General features: G+C 39.4%; 2 protein-coding genes across 2 annotated transcripts; one reads left to right on the top strand and one right to left on the bottom strand.

The window, feature by feature from the left end:
* Window positions 1–2,168: 2,168 nt before the first annotated feature.
* On the bottom strand, window positions 2,169–12,175 carry PNN (pinin, desmosome associated protein). Its single transcript, XM_014890588.2, has 9 exons — window positions 11,978–12,175; window positions 11,616–11,687; window positions 10,880–10,948; window positions 9,698–9,770; window positions 9,523–9,617; window positions 7,565–7,646; window positions 5,800–5,955; window positions 5,579–5,717; window positions 2,169–4,560 (listed from the first exon to the last, which is right to left on the bottom strand). The coding sequence occupies exons 1-9, from the start codon at window positions 12,088–12,090 to the stop codon at window positions 3,272–3,274; spliced, it is 2,088 nt and encodes a 695-aa protein (XP_014746074.1). The 5' UTR covers window positions 12,091–12,175; the 3' UTR covers window positions 2,169–3,271.
* A 303-nt stretch (window positions 12,176–12,478) lies between these two features.
* On the top strand, window positions 12,479–17,998 carry TRAPPC6B (trafficking protein particle complex subunit 6B). Its single transcript, XM_014890613.2, has 6 exons — window positions 12,479–13,155; window positions 13,238–13,305; window positions 14,388–14,505; window positions 15,955–16,038; window positions 17,091–17,184; window positions 17,816–17,998. The coding sequence occupies exons 1-6, from the start codon at window positions 13,075–13,077 to the stop codon at window positions 17,845–17,847; spliced, it is 477 nt and encodes a 158-aa protein (XP_014746099.1). The 5' UTR covers window positions 12,479–13,074; the 3' UTR covers window positions 17,848–17,998.
* The last annotated feature ends 157 nt before the right edge of the window (window positions 17,999–18,155 follow it).

Raw genomic sequence — 18,155 nt, 5'->3', positions numbered from 1 at the left:
TCTTATATCTGGGGCCTAATCACAAGACCATTACTTTCCCAAAAAATCTAAGATGTTCCAGAAATCTATTTGTAAATTTACTGGTTTTGAAATTAATCTTGTTAGAATGGGGTTGTTCAGTTCTCTAATACATAATGTCTGCAGAAAAATTATGTTCAGGTTTCCTTTGAATAAAATATAAGGAGCTGTTACAACAAAGACATTACTCTAGAGAACAGAAATCTGAAGAGGTATGCCTTTTATCCGAAGTCATGTTTCAGCTTATACTCAATGAACAATCTGTGTAACATCTACCCTGACAAGAACTCCAAGTGGAACCTTGTGGAAAAAACACATTCTTGGAGAATTCTAGCTTATCTGTGCATCAAGACTGAAGAAAAAAACCAGCAAGTAATGGTATAGAGTCAGTGCATAGTATAAAGGTTCTAAAAAACCAAACCACCACCAAGTGCCTTCTTAAATTATACTTAAAGCTAGAAGGGACCATGTGATGGAAACACTCCAAAGACAGGCACAGAGTATACATTGTATATTCCCTAGTCACATAAAGCATCTCTACTTCATTCTTAGAAAAAGGGAAAAACTATTGTTCCTTTGTCCCCTTTAGTTGAGTGAAAAGAGAACAAGGCATTTTTTCTTCCATCCTCTCTCACCATTATGGGGAAGGGATAAGAAAATGTTTCAATCATTTCATACTCCCAGGCTATCTGCACTAAAAGCTCAGAAAATACAAACTGTTCCATCAAATTTAGTCTTGAAGTTGTCAGCTATTTTCATGGTCTCGTTCCTATCCACATCTCTGATACTGTTTCAAGATAAGAAGGGACCTTGAAGGAAAATGTAACAATAACTAGAAATACTACTGCTTTATGGTGCTAATAGTACGCTACCATCTTACACTACTTCTGTAGTGGAATATTGATTGGAATATTTAGCTTTTAGAAAACTTCACAGTTATCACACACTGATGTTCATGTTACACTGACCTGCTTAGATCTAGGAATGCTAACAATTAATGGCACTGTTTAACAATGGTAGTAAGTTTCTTCTAACAAACATTAAACTATCAATTACATCACCAGCTTTGTACGCAGCAACAAAACTCCTGTATTTTCACAGCCAAAAATACATTGCTGCCGTGAATAAAACCTGAAACGTCATCAATCCAGTCCTTAGCTCCAGGACCGGACCCACCATCCTGTTGTTTTCACAAACCCTGGTAACATGTTGCTCTGAAACAGAGGTCAGAAGATTTGCATGCTGACTCCAGTACCAGCCATTTAAAACCTGTGCAGTCAATGTACTACAGCAGTGAATCACACAAGCTCAAAATAAGAAACGTTAAAATTATTCAACATTACAAAAAAGGTGTAATTAATTGAAAAAAATTAGAATGGCTTCCAAGGGCAATCTGAAACCTGAAATTAGTCAAAACACCAATAGACCAATAACATTTACTCAATTATTCAGTATAAAGGTTTTTTTTGGTAGAACGTTTTTCAACGTGTTCAGTAAGTAATTTGAACTTTCGTTTGTCCTTCAAAAAAGATGGCACATTAAACCACAACATTCCCTGAAGGGAAGGAAACATTGTTGGAAACTACTGACAATAGAAATGACTCTGTAGTAGAGGCAGATAGAATACTGAAGTAGCAAATGGACTGAAGAATCTGAACTCCTTGAGAAAGAGAAAGCCTGTGTTTTCCCACCACCTATTTGTGCTGCACTCCATCCCTTGCTAGACACATTTCTTGAAGTCATGACATTCAGCATTTCAGAACACATAAATCTGTCATTACTCTTGTGTTCAGATGAAAACAGACACACTCCAAGCTAGAACTTGGCAACTACCTTCCAGAAAAAAGGGGTGTATGTGACATTTCATACACTAAACCAAGCTCATGTGTCCTTCCATACTGAAATCTTTCTAGGATTTCCTGGTCTGTGATTTGGCATATGAGATAACACAATTCTCTTTCTGTCAAGGCATCATGGATTATAGCACTACAATTTCATACTCAGTTAATAGACAATTAAAGCCCTTAGGAATAATTTTGGACATGGAGCTTTTAAGGTACAGTCACCTGCAATTACAATTCATACTTTAAATGTAGAGACTGAGGTAATACACTGTTAACAGAAAAGATCATAGGCATTAAGAGAATAAGTAGTCTACAAAGCCACATTTATTTGCACATGTACAGAACAAAGCAACAGATGTTATTGTTTTCCATACAAAATTATATAAAAACAGTATTCACCTTCATAGATAACACTATACCACCTTAAGTTTTATTAAATACATTCAGAAAGCATTCTTGCACGCACACAACATTAGTATTAGGTAGCCCCAGGTAACTCTAATACTGCAATGCAATTATTCCTAGTGGTATGAAGGCATCAAAAATTAGTCTGTAACTAAAACAAAAAGAATCCTGGTTGAGAAGCAAGCTGAAGTCTTACTTCCACTGGCCACCAAAACAAGATTCATCATCGAACAGATTAACTGTATCTAGAACATTGATGTAAATACTACCAAAGCACCTGCAGAAAGCAGGTAAGAGTGGTTTTCCAGACTAACTTGAGCTACTTGGCCAGTATTAACATTCCCATTTAATCACTGCTTGCCTATGGATAGGAAATTTTTATAAAACTGGAGGACAGACAGAATTGACTAAGAGCTTGTGGTTACAGAGGAAAACAAAAAGTATAGATTCAAATAATTACTCTGCCTTTCTACCCAGCACTGGAGAGATTTGCTTTACTAGGCCTTAAAATTCCCATTCTTGCAAGGAATAGAGGGGAAAGGCAAAATTTTGTACTTCCTGCAATATGGCCTCCCTACATATAATCTAAAAAGGGGAATTTAATTGTCAACAGGACATCTCAAACAATTTATTTAAAATGCACATTTATTTCTACAAAAAAAAAGTGTATGATACAGAAGAAATGATCACATCTACTTTAAAGGTCTACCTACTAAAATATACAGAGGATCTTAATGAGTACAGGTTATTTAAAAAAAAGATGCAAAGGAGTGTTAATCTTTTATTTTTACATTTTCAGGAACTTCACATAATTTTGGTAAGTAACCTTTTACAAAATTATGTAAAAAGTACAAGAATGCCTGGTAAACAGTCTGCTTTTTCCAAAAGATTTTTTTACAGCATGCAACTCTTAAGGCAGCCTTCTCTTCCTCCTTACAAGGAATCCTTTCACTCAAATAATCTTCTGCTGCAAAGATTAGGCTAAGGAAGCTTGGTCTCTTCTGTTAACGCCTTTTGTCTTTCCTGTCTGATTTACGGTCTCTTTCACTCCGTGAAGTTCTCTTGCCTGACCGACTACTTTCTGATATAGATCTCTTTCTGTCAGACCTCGAACTTTTATCCTTTGAGCTTTTGGTATCTCTACTGCCACCACCTTTTGAGGACTTGTGACTTCTATCTACTCCCGAAGCATCCCTTCGCTTCCTGTCTGTGCTCCTTCTACGTTTTCTATCTCTGTTATGCCCTCTGCCTCGGCTTCGACTTCTACTTTCACTGCTGCTAGAGCTACTGCTGCTGCTGTCCCTGCTCGTACTCCCACTTGTAGTGCTGCTGCTGGTGGAACTGCTCCGACTGGTACTGCTGCCAGTACTGGAACTACTCGCACTGGTGGTACTACTTGAAGTGCTACTGCTACTACTGCTGCTGCTACGGTTATGACCAGTTTTGTTCCCTGCCCTACCCCTGCTTCTACTCCTAGTCTTACTCTTACTTTCTGCACTCGGTGTCTGATTCTGCTCTGCCTGGGCTTCAACCACCTTTACAGACACCACAGCATTTTCATCCTTGTCTGTCTGGGGCTCTGTATCCTGAGTGGACTGAGACAACTGAGGTGACTGTGCTAGCGGCACAGACTGTGGCTGAGACAGAGCCTCAGCCACAGATTCTGTCTGAGCTTCAGGTGTTTTCTCCTGTGTTTCTTCAAGTTCAGTTTTATTTTCTGTTTTGATACCTTTCTCCTTCTTAGGAGAAGGCACATGACACACTTTCTCTGGCTGAGCATCACACTCTGTTTCTGGTTCTATTTCTTTGCCATTTTCATTTTCTACAGGTTCTACACTATCTGCTTCATTCATTTCAGCCACATCCTGCTCATTATCCACTGGCTGAACGTTTTCACTTTCCTCTTTGACAACTGTGATCTCCTCATGCTGACCATCCTGTTGTTTGTCATTCTCCCTCACCTCAGTAGGCTCTTCTACTTTCATCTCTATGTCATGTTTCTGCTCGTCCTCTTCCTGTTCTTTTTCTGCATCACTATGCCCTGAACCTGAACCTATTTTTCCCTTTTCCTCCCCTACCTCCTCCATTTCTACATCATTGTGCTGATTACCTGTCTCCATCTCTTCCACCTGCTGAGCCACCTTACCCTCTTCCTGCTCCTTGCTCTGTTCTTCCTTCTTTTCTTCATTCTGCACCTCCTGATGTTCTTTTTCCTTCATAGATTGTCTTCTGGGCCTGGCCTCCATTTTGTTAATCTGCTCTGCAAATTCATTTCTCCTGCTTTCAAAGAGCGCTAGGGAATAAATGCATAAATAATAGTTAAGATACTCTACAGACAGTGAAGTCTGTTTACCCTTTAACTATGAGCTAATTGTTCAACTTATAAATACTGCAACCTTGTTCTTTCTGAAGTTGCAAGCCATTCATGCATAACGAAAAAGAGTGGTAGTTACCTTAAGAACACAAAGCAAAGGGGAAAGTAAGCTCAGCTGAGTATTAGAACAGTAAAGCCCTAAATCTAAGCTAACAAAAACTTTTTTACTTCATTAAAATCAAACCAACCAATAGTATATCAAAATAATACCTTAATTTCTCGGTACTTATCTGTTAAGGTTATACTTCCTAAGGTAAGCAAAAGACAGTAAAAAATAAGCAAAAGGCTATCTAGATATTAAGAAAGTTTAATTACTATAGGCTATCCTGACAGGTGAGTGCCTTCTCTTACTCCCCAACCCCACAAAATGAAGACAAGCTCCTAAGAAAAAGCAAACGAATATATTCTTAGTTTAATAAAAAAAGAACAGTATGACTACCATCAATCGGAGCATTTTAAATTGTTTTCCAAAAGAAAAATATAGTCATCCTGTGAAACAGAAATAAACACACATTGAGGTAAAAAAAAAATAAAAAATCAATCATAAAATTTTAATGCTAAGTTTAAGAAAATACTTCTCAAATACTTAGTAAGCACTGCAGTTCCTTGGGTCTTCACAGAATCTGCCTTTTCAAAAATGAAGCTGCTGCACTTGGATACATGTGGGTACTAAAGCTAATATAAAGTATTGTTTTAAACACGTACCTCTGAAATTATGCATACGTATCTTTTGACTTTTTTCAAAGAGAATCAAGTCCCATTCAGTATAAAAATAAGTCACTGAAAGAATAATGTCCACTTATGATGAGCACCCATGTAAGAATATAGTTTGTCCTGAGCATGAAATTCATGTATTTAAGCAGAGACTTAAAAGAAACTTCTATGGCAAACAAAGGGAGGTAAGAACAAGGACCTTTGTATAAGGAAGACCACTTACCATTCATCTTTTTCTGTGATTCTTCCATCAGCTTCTGCGTAGCAGGACACATTCTGCCAGGTATGTAGAATAAATGAGGTTTTGTCTTTGTTCTTATGTATTTAATTATCTTAGCATTATGTTCATTCCATTCTTCTTGCTGAGAAATTAAAGAAAATAACCCTGAGATACACAAGAATAGTTTAAACAAGAGAAAGATCAAGAACAAAACAAAAACTCACCAACTGAGCAAGTTCAACCTTTTGCTCCAATAACCGCAGCTCTGTCTGTTTAGCACGTCTTTCTTCAAACAGTTCTCGCCTCTCATTTTCAACTTGCTTTCTCTCTTCTTCTGCCTGCACTTCAAGTTTTTGTTCAATTTCTTGTCGTCTCTTTTGCTAAAATAAATGAAATACCATCTTATTTTTTTCTACATCAAGGGTTCTAGTTTGATCCACTTAAAACATTTCTATTATTTACACCATTAAATGCATTCCTAAAAACAAATTAGGAAATACTCCTAAACTACAGCTAATGGAAGAAAAGATTGTCACTGCTTGTTGGCACCTAATTTTTTGTTGGTTTAACTATATAGTTGTGGGGCCCTGTGAATTTCTGTGTGCTTTACAATCTTTCAGTTTGGACTTAAATTTTCAATATAAGCTTCAAATAGTTGGGCTTTTTCCCCAGTGGCAGAAAAATAAAAGGAATGTATTTGGGGTATCAAGGAAATCAGGTAAATTTCCCACTTAGGAGAGAGTAAAGTCAACTCCTCCAGAAACAAATTAAGGACTGCAGACTAGTGTTTGTGACTAATCAAAAATTAGATTGTGAACACTTCCAGTACATTAATTGCTAATTACATATATTACTACCACCAAGGAAGGCCATTTATATGCCCTAGACTGCCATGTGCTCAGATTGTACAATAATTGTCCATAAAATAATAGAATTTACTGCATGGACAACAAAACAGCTGTGACATAAAACTCCTCAAGCCTCAACTTTGATTTATAGCAAGTGTATATGTATGAACAAAAAAAGATCTCCATACGGATTCTCAGAAATTTTTGTAAGGAGCAATAACTCCTTAAACTCTCTTTGTGCAAACACATACTGCTATAAATTAGACAGGAACTCCATGTTTCTAGACCATCTTGATAAATAGCTTTTTGTTCTAATGCAAGCAGGCAAAAGTGAACTTTGGTCTTATGTGCCATATGACAAGTTAGATAAACCACCCAAATACTGAATCTGAAAGTAATCAATACCAACACTGTGAGTCAATTCTGCTGACACTATACAGAAAACATTTTAAGTTTAAATCTTTCTTTTTGCTTCAACTGGACTGCTGAAATTCGAACCTTCAAACACTGTTTTTAACCTAAAGGTTATTAGTGTTAACTGAATAACCTATTTAGTGCAACAGTAAACAAATACCATAGCCTTCACAAATTAAAAAGGCATACTAGGAATAAAGTTACCACCATCCCATATACAGGTTTTCTGAAGTAATCACTAAGCTATGCAAAGCCTTTGCTTCACTACAATCACACATGTATTTCTTAAAATCAGAAATTCTGGTTATCTGTACTGGAACAGGAAAGATATTTTTAGACAAATAACATAACCAAGCATAGATTTCTGTATACTTGGGTATAATTTAAACATCTGGAACACACCAGGGTAGGCACTGCTTCAGCAATACCTATTATTTCCAGAAATAGCCTATGACCTCTTAAACAGTTACCTGATTAAATACCATTTAACATTGCCTGTTTGTTTCCACAAAGGTCAGTAATAGGGTTACAAAGTCATAGCAAGAATCCCTTTCCTGCTTCCCACCCTCATTCCCCTGCATTAAGACAAACAAAAACCTACATGCACGCTCACCAATTTGCTGTACCTGCAACCTACACTGCAGGAAACTTTAATTCTTACTTGAACTAATTTAATCACATGATTTTGCTTTATTATTTACAATCTGATAGAATTTAAAGTAAGTACCCTCTCAGTAGCAATAGCAACTGTGGACTCCTGTTTAAATTTTTGAAGAGTGCCCATCAACAAGCCAAATATACGTCGATTCCTGAAAAAAACCAAAACCACAACAAAAAGAAAACTGAGATTCAGTTCAAGTACTAAGATTTTTATTTGTATAAATAATCAGAGAAGCATTCCACCTCAAAGATATTTATTTTTAAAGGCTCAGTAGTACCCAAGGCCATCAGCAATAGATGACATACTAACTATGCCAACAGTCCAGGATATAATTTACAGTGACATATCATTTTGCTTACGAGTAAGACACAGCTCTTATCTATAACACAGAACAGCTAGCACTGGCAAAAATAGAAGCCTGCATTTTTCATCCGAAAATAATAACGCTAAGGAAATACTTTAAAAAATCTTAAAGCAGAGAGTAGTGAAGAAAAAGCAGTCAAGTAAATACAGTGTGAGCTATCAACAAGGGAGCAAACTGAGTTTTCTAAAAAGCATACGCTCCCCTCTCCACAATCCACTTAGACTATTAATGAGAAATGGAGCCACGGGAGTGAAAGTTTATCTATTACAGTTGCCCAACAATGAGACACTGCACTGGGAGATGAAACCAGAACTGCTTTCATCCAGTCAGGTGTTGTTTTGAGAAAAATAAGTAAAATTCAACAAATTCCCTTCTAAGCAGTAGCTAGTTTCTTGACTTTCACCTTCAATTTCTTTTCATTCAATCACAAATTAAGTCTTTACAACATGATGCAGACTCTCTTACTTGCCTTGAACCTTTACCAGATTAAGTGAGAAAGGAAATGCTACTGTCTTCCCTAAGTACTATTCTATTACAGTAGCACAAACCTCACATGGAAAGGTAAAAGTATATCAAATAGTACAAGGAAGAACAGATGAAAAATTGAAAGCCAGAGATCCCTGAAAATGCATTTGTTTATGAATGACATCCCAGAAGACACTGAGCAAAATCAGGAGTTCAGTGGATGTTCTCCTCTTAAAGAATCTCCTTCCACCACAATTCACAGAGACTAATACTGGTTTTCTCATCTCCCTAGAGACTACTGAATGGAAAAGCAGGAAAATCCTAAAGGAACAAGCTTTTAGTGCCTGAAGCTCTAGGAAGTTCAGTAAGAATTTTGAAGTCTCCCTTTGAGGGAAGCAATTAGAACCAATAACAGAAGCAGAAGCAGACATTAAGTTGTAATTAAAAGAAGCAAGCAAAATGCCAGTTTGCAGTGCCAGTTGATCTGTGGGGACTTATCAGAGAAGCGTTAGCTCCTTATTCCAGTTCTAATTCTTCTGTTTATTTGAGGTATAGTTATTATTGCACCAGGTGACTTGCAGTCTGAAGTGTAATTGCAAATTTGATTTTCCAACACCTCTTACCAATAGAGATGCATTTCAGTTTGAGTTTTTATAGCCCTGAGAAAAATAAAATACAGGAAAAAGGCGATATACATAGGAGGAATCTAAAAAGCAGGTGAAACAAAGGACTGTACACACAGTAAGAAGTCAATGTAGTACAAGAAAAGAAACATGATGGAACTACTTAATTTTAAAAATGAGGCAGAAGGAGTGACGAACCATACCCAAAACCCTCCTTCAACCACCAAAATAAATGATGAGCCAAGACAGCTCTAACAATCCAAGACATTAAGCAACCAATGAAGCTACAGATACTTCTTTTACTTAAACAACGTTAAAACAGCATTAGCAAACCTGCTCCTGTAGGTGGCCTGAAAAGTAGAATCAATGTCAGTTATGTGAACAATGCGTATGTTGTGCTTGTGAAGTATTTTCAAAGAATATTTTTCAAATTAAATTTTATACCATAATGGTAGCTCTTCAACATAATCTTTGATACACAACAGCTTGTATGCAATACCTTTTAAATCTAAAGCTACTTCTATGGCAGAACTCAAAAGTATTATGTTAGTATAAAAGAGATTTCCGCATACCTTTGTTTTCCTTTCTCATCCATATTTTGATCTTGTATAAGGTCTCGACGTGTTCGCTCTTTGGAGGTAGCAACAACAGAAGATGGCAACGCTGGCTACAACAAAGAAAAACAAACTTTGTTCATCATGTTGCAGGCAGGTTTCTTCTTGCACAGCTCCATTTACTATATATTACCTTTTTAATATCATCATCCTCTGCGTCGCTTTCTTGGCGTGATTCTCTTCTTGTCCGACGTTCTCCACCCAGCCTGAGGAAGAAAGTCAGTGGTCACTAGAGATTTAGGAAAGAATCTCTTCCAGCACGAGGAAAATACAAGCATGTCTAATCAGAAGAATCAACACTTTGGTAAAAATCTCCCCACTGTTCCAACAGCCAGTAAGTAACATTTTACAGACAGAATATACTGTTGGTGAAAATCAGTGAGACAGAACAGTTTAAATTTTAATACAACTTGCAGAGCAATAAAAGCAGAAATGCAAATACCGTATCTGACTTTAAAAATATATTTGGAATTCATTCTTTTAAATGTTTGTGCTTTTCCAGAACCTCTAAAATGGCTACTGGTATAAAGGGATCACTAGACTAAATGCATTGACTTGGAAAGATTGGTACAATTTCTTAAACAGGAAATATTACTTAAGTAAGTTACCTACTAAATACCTATGAAAGAGAGGCAGAGGGCTTACCACTTGAGACATGGATGAACTAAAGCTTTAACAAAAAACAACTTAAAACAAATAATTTAAATAAAATAAAACATAAAATAAATAATTCAAGTTATTTTCAGCCTTCATTTTCAGCTTTGTGGCACAATACTTTCCTGTTTCCCAGCTTCATTTTCTGCTAACTCAAAAATTCCAAAGCAATCTTTGCTTTGGTCAAGAACTACCACTGCACATTAAGCGCCCACACCACTTAAGCTTTACTTACACCAGTCACATCTGATGGATTTGCATCCAGATGTGAAAGCTCAAAACCCAAGTCCATTGTCACAATGCCTGTATTCAATTTATTGAACAGGAGGTCCTAGTCATAATTCAATTTGTATTCACTGCAAGCAAATATAACTACTAAGAACATAATATAGCAAATTGTATGCCAAATAAAACCAGAAAATTCCAAATACCTTTGCATTGTGGTATCTTTATAATATTGCTACCATGTTTATGTTGCTCTAAGATATGAAAAAGATTTCACCACAGTGATTTGATATCACCCAAATTATTCACAACAAGTCTTGAATAAGTAATCTCCAAAGAAGACAGTGAAAGTCTCCAGTTATTACCAGTTTTTCAGTTTACTGTTACAAATTCTCACTTGGAAAAGCAAGTTGGCAGCACTTGTTTTTGCACTCACCTACTGGATGCACCTTCAAGATCCCTCTGTTTGGCTGGGGGTCCTCCTCCACTATCCGAGAATCCACGCCTAAAAAGAAAACACTTGTGGTCTTAAAACAAGTTAGGTTAATCCCTAGACCACCTCAAGTCTACGCAATTGAACTATAATTTGGCTTCATGGTCATGATGTAAAACAAATTTTAGCCAGCTCTATCATCATTTACTGTTAATACTGCAGGGAAGTGTTCACATTGCTTGTGAACCATCTAACTTCACCTTGAATTTCTGTATTCATTTAATTGAGGAGCTACAGAGAACAAGCATCCCATTGTGTTCAAATAATCTTATCTGCAGTACTTTTCAGCATGTGGTTTTATCCACATGTATTTTAAAATCCTTCCCGGAGCACCTACCAGTTTTTTTATCACCAAGAGATTGATCTTGAACGATTTCAAAGATAAGGTCCCAGCCACCACACAATACCTCCCTTCGTTTTGACGTTTGCCCTTATTTTTCAGTTTAACAGCTGAGAAAGTCAGGGAAAACCACCCATTTAAACTTGTTTCAACTCGCAATGAAAAGGCGCTTTAAATTTAACCCCCAAAGCCCTGGAGAGCAGCTCTAGTGCTCATTCAAACAGCACCGCAGCGAGCAGCGGAGGCAAGCGAGGAACACACCACACCCAGGGCAACGGCACGAATCACTGCCAGAGAAAGGATGGATGGAACTCCACCGTCCGTTCTGCGCCTCCTTACCTTAGCAATAAGCTCCCACGCCCTCTACCTCCACCGGGGCCTGTGAGGGCTAACAGCCTGTTTTGAGGGGGCCTGAAAGAGACGGTAGGCGCTATTAGTGGTACCCGCCCGGCCCCCGCGGCGCTGCTGCCCGCCCGGCCCAACGGGCCCGCGGCCGTTCCGCCCTGTGCTCCGCGGCCGTGCCCCCCCACCAGGGGCAGAGCTCCCCCATCGCCGCGCCAGAGGAACAGGCACGGCCTGCAATAGGACGCGGGGAACCACGGCCGGTTCCGCGCCGCCCGCCCTGCAGGCCCGACAAGCGCCCCCCTCCGCCCGGCCGTGCCTTCGCGGGACAGCGGCGCGCCCGGCGCTCCCCGCCTCACCTCACATCATTGGGGTCCCGGCCCGTGAGCTTGCGGATATTCTCGTCCACGTGCTTAAGGCTTTCTTTGGCTTTCTCCAGCTGCTCCTGCAGTGCGCGCACCGCCACCGCCATCCCGCCCGCCGCGCGGCCTGGCCGGGCCCCACGCAAGGCAGCGCTGGGAAACAGGGGGAACAGGCCCCGCCCACTCCCGTGGCCGCGGGCTGAGACGGCCCAGCCAATCGCATCCCGGCGGCCCCCTCTGAACCACCAATCACCGGGCACGAGAGGAAAGGGCACGCCCCCAGGTGGCTCGCCGAAAGCGCTCACCAATCACAGAGCCAAAGAGCAGACTGGCATCTCGGCCGCCCAATTAGCTGAAGGCTCTGCCCGTTAGCTCGACGAATCAATGAAAGTGGCCGCCGGAGTGACGTGACACAGAGCTAATAAGAACTCAAAAACCCCGTAGCCCAATCAGAAAACCACTTCGAGGCCACTTGTTCCCACCCGCCTGGGACACATCCTGCTTTCCCACTCTCAATGGAGCCGAGGAGCTGGCACGTTCGGGACTCGGGCCAATCACCGCTGCGCTACCAGAGGCGGCTGTGCCCGGCGAGCCAATAGACGAGGGCGTTACTTGACGCTGGCTGGGGTGGTGGCCTGACGCGTGCTGGACCCGCTGCTGCCTTCACATCCCGGCCGGAGCGGCGTGGCAGGGCAGCTCCGTACTGCGCGTTAGGCATAGCGCCCGGGGGCGGTGGCGAGGCTTTAAACCACGCTCTTCCCCGGCTGAAGCCGACGTCGCTCCGTGGCTCCCCGCGGCGGGCAGGGCAAGGCACGGGCGCTGTGGTGAAGGCAGTGACACACGCGCGCCTCGCCTGGCTCCAGCAGTAGGGTGGGAGGGACGCGTTTGATCCCCGGCTCCAGCCCTCGCTCACACCTTGGGCTGCCCGCGCCGCCCGAGTCCGCGGACTCTGCAGAGCCTTAACGCGAGAGCCCCTTTCCCAGTGCTTCCCTGGCGGGGAGAACCGGCCCGGCTGGCACTGCTGGGCCGGCCCGTCTCGGCCCGGAGCTCCCGCGGGTGTCCGGGCTACCCCGGAAGGGGCGGTGGCCCCGGCGATGGCGGACGAGGCGTTGTTCCTGCTGCTGCACAGCGAGATGGTGGCGGGGCTGTACCGCGCCGCCGAGCAGGGCGAAGGGGTGAGTGGGGCCGGGGCCGCCCCGGGGCCGCCTGGCAGAGGCCGGGGCTGACGCTGCGGCCGCGGCGCCTTGTGTCTTGCAGGAGAACGGGCGCTGCACCACCAAGCTGGAGAGCATGGGCTTCCGTGTCGGGCAGGGGCTCATCGAGAGGTGAGTCCCCGCCGGGCCCCCGCAGCCGCTGATCGTTCTCGGGGCTTTCACCTCGCCGGTAAAGCACACCTGCCCGGGCAAGTGTGGTGCTTTGGCTGGACGGAGAGTGCGTTCTTCTTACCATCAGTTGTTCCGGCATCTTCTCTTTTCGTATCTCATTCTTGTGGGAATTTGTGTTTGTGTATCACGGGACAGTTTTGGATTGTGTTGTTTTCCTAATGCTTCCCGTCGTGAAAACCGAGTTAGGGTGCATAGTTACTTTTAATACTTAAAGTTATCTTTAATTCTACTTTGTGTGGACTTTTGCATGTTTCCTGCTTCTGGTGCATTTTGTGACTTCATTCTTTTTCTGGTTGACTTCTTAAGCATAATTTTATGTTTGGCTGTTAATCTATTTCGTTTTGATGAAGTGCTCTCAGTCCTCGAGACTGAGCAGCTCGGGCCCTTTGGGGACCCGCCATGCATCTCCAGCGCCCTCGTTCCGAGGTCGTGCGGAGACTCTTGAGTTTCTGAAGTCGTGCTTTTGTTGAATAAAGTCGTCCTTTAGTGCCAGGTAAAGACCCTCAAGGAGGATAAAGGGAGAGAAAGCTGAAATAAGCAAGAGAAAGAGGTCCCTTCTGAAAAATGGGAACAAGTTTTACATTCTTGTTCCTATGTTAGAGGTCTTTTGCGTATTTGAAGGACTCCTTCCAAGGAGTAGTATAGGCATGAGCATTTTGTTTATCTTCTATTTAGATACCTTGTTGAAGAGAAAACTGATGGAGCACTTTCCACCTTTCTGTATGTCAACTATGTTTGATAATCATAGAATTAAAACAATTTATTCTGCTATCATATCGCAGATACTAAGATAACATTGTGTTGCTCTTAAGTTAAAATACATGATGAATACACAGTGAAGCTAGGATGATACTGTACAATGGTTGGAAAACTAATTTCTATAATAACCTCAAAAATTATGTTTTTAAAATACCATTTAAAAAATTACAATTTTAAAGTACCATTTAAAAAGTTGTTTCTATGTTTAATTGTTCAGGTTATGTGTACCATCATTATTGATCTATTTCTCACTTTTCTCTTAGGTTTACAAAAGACACTGCCAGGTTCAAGGATGAATTAGACATTATGAAGTTCATTTGCAAAGATTTCTGGACAACGGTATTCAAAAAACAAATAGATAACCTAAGGACTAATCACCAGGTACTCATGCTGTAGATTAAGATTTAACTTAGAAAGTCAGAGTTTTGAATTGCTAGTGCATTTTTTGTTTTTCTTGGTCTAGAATTAATTACCAGATAAGAAACTCAAAATGTTCCATATTTGTTTTGTTTAAAAAGAATGTCTTTCAATATTCATATTTAGAATACAATTTAATAATTGCCTAGGATGTCTTTATTGCCACCCTGTTCGAAAAGACTAAATGGTTTGAATTTCATATGCACTGTTGCAGTGTTACAAGAAAGGACGGTAATGATTACAGTTGATTAACATTTAAATGAGAACTTTTTAATCTGTTTCCTAATGTTAGTAAAAAGTAGTGAAAAAGTAATGTTACTCTCTTAACATATATTTAAATAGAATGGTCGCTGTGAAGTGATTTTTTTACTTTTAAGAATGTTAAGGGTTTTGAGCAGTTGAGACAGTTGTAATGTATTGATAGCACTGGAATAAGAAACAGTGGAGAAACTTCTCAGATTTGCATGTAGGTGACACTGTGCTGTATCCATGTCTTTCCTATATCAACAACCACAGTTCTTAAAGCCAGAGCAAAATAACTTAAAGAGCCATTTCATTAGAGTAAAAAATCATTTTCCTATTCAATGACTTGGTTTTCTTATGGCCATTTCCCTGTTGTGTCAAATTAGGAAGAAGAGAATTTGTACAAGGATTGTGCCAAAAAAAATAGGTTTTATTTTTTAGTGACTTGTTTATCAAGTAATAACAGATATTTATTACTTTAGAAATCTGGGGTTTTAATTCAAAAAAGCTGCTGTATTGAGCTTAAGATCCTGATTGTATATGCCTTAAATTAAGTTCAAGGCTTATGAAAGTCTGAAGTAGCACAGTCAGTAGCAAGGAAATTAAAATGGCAGGTGTAGATAAAGCTATACTGTGTTTATACTTTATTTATTAAGATGCATATTGTTGCACAAAATTGTGTTGCAGAAAACGTCAGACTCTTACTTTGATTGTCTGCTGGGTGTTATTGCCTGTACTGCTATAAAGAATAATAATTCCCACTGAATTTGAGAATAAGAATAGAGATGTGCAAAACCCAATGAAGATTGACATTTGAATGTAAAAATCTGTATGCATTTGATATATTACCAAAGACTTTCTAGTTTGGAACTATTTTTCTGATCACTGGAAGGACTCCTCCAAGAAGAAATGTGCATAAATATTTTTTAGGGTTAACTGATGATATTATCTAGGGGTTTTGTTGTATACTCACAATTAAGTATATTTTCTTTTTATATTCCTTGTAACCAAATAATACAATTTAAATTTAAATATTCCTTAATATAACATTTTATTTTTCAGCCTGATATCATATATATTTTATCCACAAATCAAATCCATTCACAGAAAATGTTGATTTTATATTACTGCACATTTAACTAAACCCCTCCATTTTTTCTTTTTAAACAGGGTATTTATGTCCTTCAAGACAATAAATTTCGTCTCTTGACACAAATGTCTGCAGGAAAGCAGTATTTAGAACATGCACCAAAGGTACCCTTCAATTTTATCTGTGTGTAGGGCGGTCTACCAGTTTGGTTTTAATTACCTTGATCTATTAATAACTTTAAATTTTGTAATTAAATAGATACCAACACTTCTAATGGGCACCTAAAGATACGCCTTCAGAACCTGTGTGCTTTATAGAAAAGTACCCTGTTTTAGAATAGTGGATTTGATTTATAGGTCAAAAAATGGTCACGGTTATTGTGAAACTTGCTGCTGTTACCTTTGAGTTACTTCATGGTAAAGCCTATCTGCTACTACCTGCCACTGTCACACAAATTCTTTCTCTTTGGGAAGCATGTGTTTTCAGAAACTTTTAAAATTCCCTAAACACATTTGGAAGATGCTGTTTGTTACATAAAACAAACTTCTGAGATCTCGTGAATGTTCAAAAATATCTTCCACTAATTAAAAATAGTTTTGAGTGCAAGATGCTAAATTACGGTAGTAGTTCAGGTAAAATCAGTCCCTCTGTAGAACCTATCATAAAGCACTTTGGTTCAGGTGGATTTAGAAATGGGACATTCAGTTCTATTTTATGGTTTCTTAATTCTTGATCTTTAGTCCTCCCAATTGGCTATTGTCCTTGGGGATTTTTTTTTTTGTGTGTGTTTGGTGAAAGGTTTCTTCTATTTTGCAACACACATTTTAAGTATCTGCAGGCCTTTGTATTCTAAGGTATGGCCTGTGCAAGAATGCTGTTGTGGACTGTTTCTCCTTTCTTTACTTTAATACCAGTTTCTAATTTCAGCCAAGCCTTGGGAATAATTGTTTTAGGGATATTATGTTCAGGTTTATTAAGGATATTAAGATACAGGTTTAATGGAAAGAGAAAGTGAATAAAAATTCTGCCTCTAATGAGAACAATCTGTGTAGTGAGCTCAACTCTACCGAATACTGGAGCTTCAGCTATTAGAGACCTGACAAAGTCTCTCAAAACCTCCATGGTTTTCTGTTGTCCAAGTATTAGGTCATGTTCTTGAGTACTTAGTTTCAATCTTGACTGTTGACACTCATTTGAAGTGCAACTTTGTATTTAGTATTTAGCATTCACCTGTGGACTAATCAGAGGAGGCCTATCAAATCTGGGAATAAAGAGTATTGTAACAGCTGAAGTTTCATCAATGCCTGCATGTAAGTAGTACTTGGGGTGTTCAATTATTAGCTCACTTGGTAACTTTCTGACTGACTGTTGCTGTTACAAGCATTTTTTCAAGGTGGGATTTGTTTGAAGCTGCTGGGCCATAGGAGTCCATGTGAACTTTGGGATACGTATGGCTTGCCATTAAATCCTTTAGTATTTAGAAAACACTGACAGAGCATAAGCCTCCATGATGTCGAGTGGAAAGCAAAACAAAAAAGTCGTATTTACATCTGGAAGCATCACATGTGTAAGGATGTGTGTCCAGAAGGTTATTTGCACAAGTGAAGATCTTTCTCTATAGGAATCATTAGGAATGTTAGTAAGTGAAGACCACTGTAACTGTATAAGCTGCTCAATAAAAAGTTTTCCAGAGACTTGGTACAAATTGTAGGTTTAGCTGACAAAACTGTGATGTGGGATATGGTCAACTTACAGAGAAAAAAGAGAAAAGCTGTTAAGCATGGAATGGAAATTTAAATAATGGTTCAACTGCTTACAATTAAACTATAAGATTGAAATGTTCCTTACTATTTATTTGAAAAAAAAATTTACAAGAAAATAATTACTTTGGAGAAATAATTCTAATGGTAATAATATGATCTGACTCTGCTTTTCCTGCAGGTAAATTTCAGGTCATGATACAGAAGATGTAGAGCACATTAAAATCTGGGTATCTACTTTAAAAAGCCTTTGTATGTGGATTCAGTATCTTGGCTCAGTCTTGTATATAACATGTAAATTAAAGCAGTGTGCAGCACAATTCCAAAATATATAATAAATGCTCATCGAAATAAGTTAACTCTATGCTTTTGTCTTGGTATGAAATTTATTCTATACCAAAGTAATAATGTTCACATGGTAAAAATCGTGTACTCTATATTCAGCAAAACATTTCAATTACCAAAAGAGTCTGGAGACCAGAGGCAGTGTTTGAGAACAGAGAAAAATCCTGACCAAGACT

Source organism: Sturnus vulgaris, chromosome 6 (genome assembly GCF_052056855.1).
Source record: "Sturnus vulgaris isolate bStuVul1 chromosome 6, bStuVul1.hap1, whole genome shotgun sequence".
In the NCBI taxonomy this organism is placed as follows: Eukaryota; Metazoa; Chordata; class Aves; order Passeriformes; family Sturnidae; genus Sturnus; species Sturnus vulgaris.
Note: the sequence above shows the minus strand (reverse complement) of the source record. Positions and strands in the feature narration are given on the sequence as shown.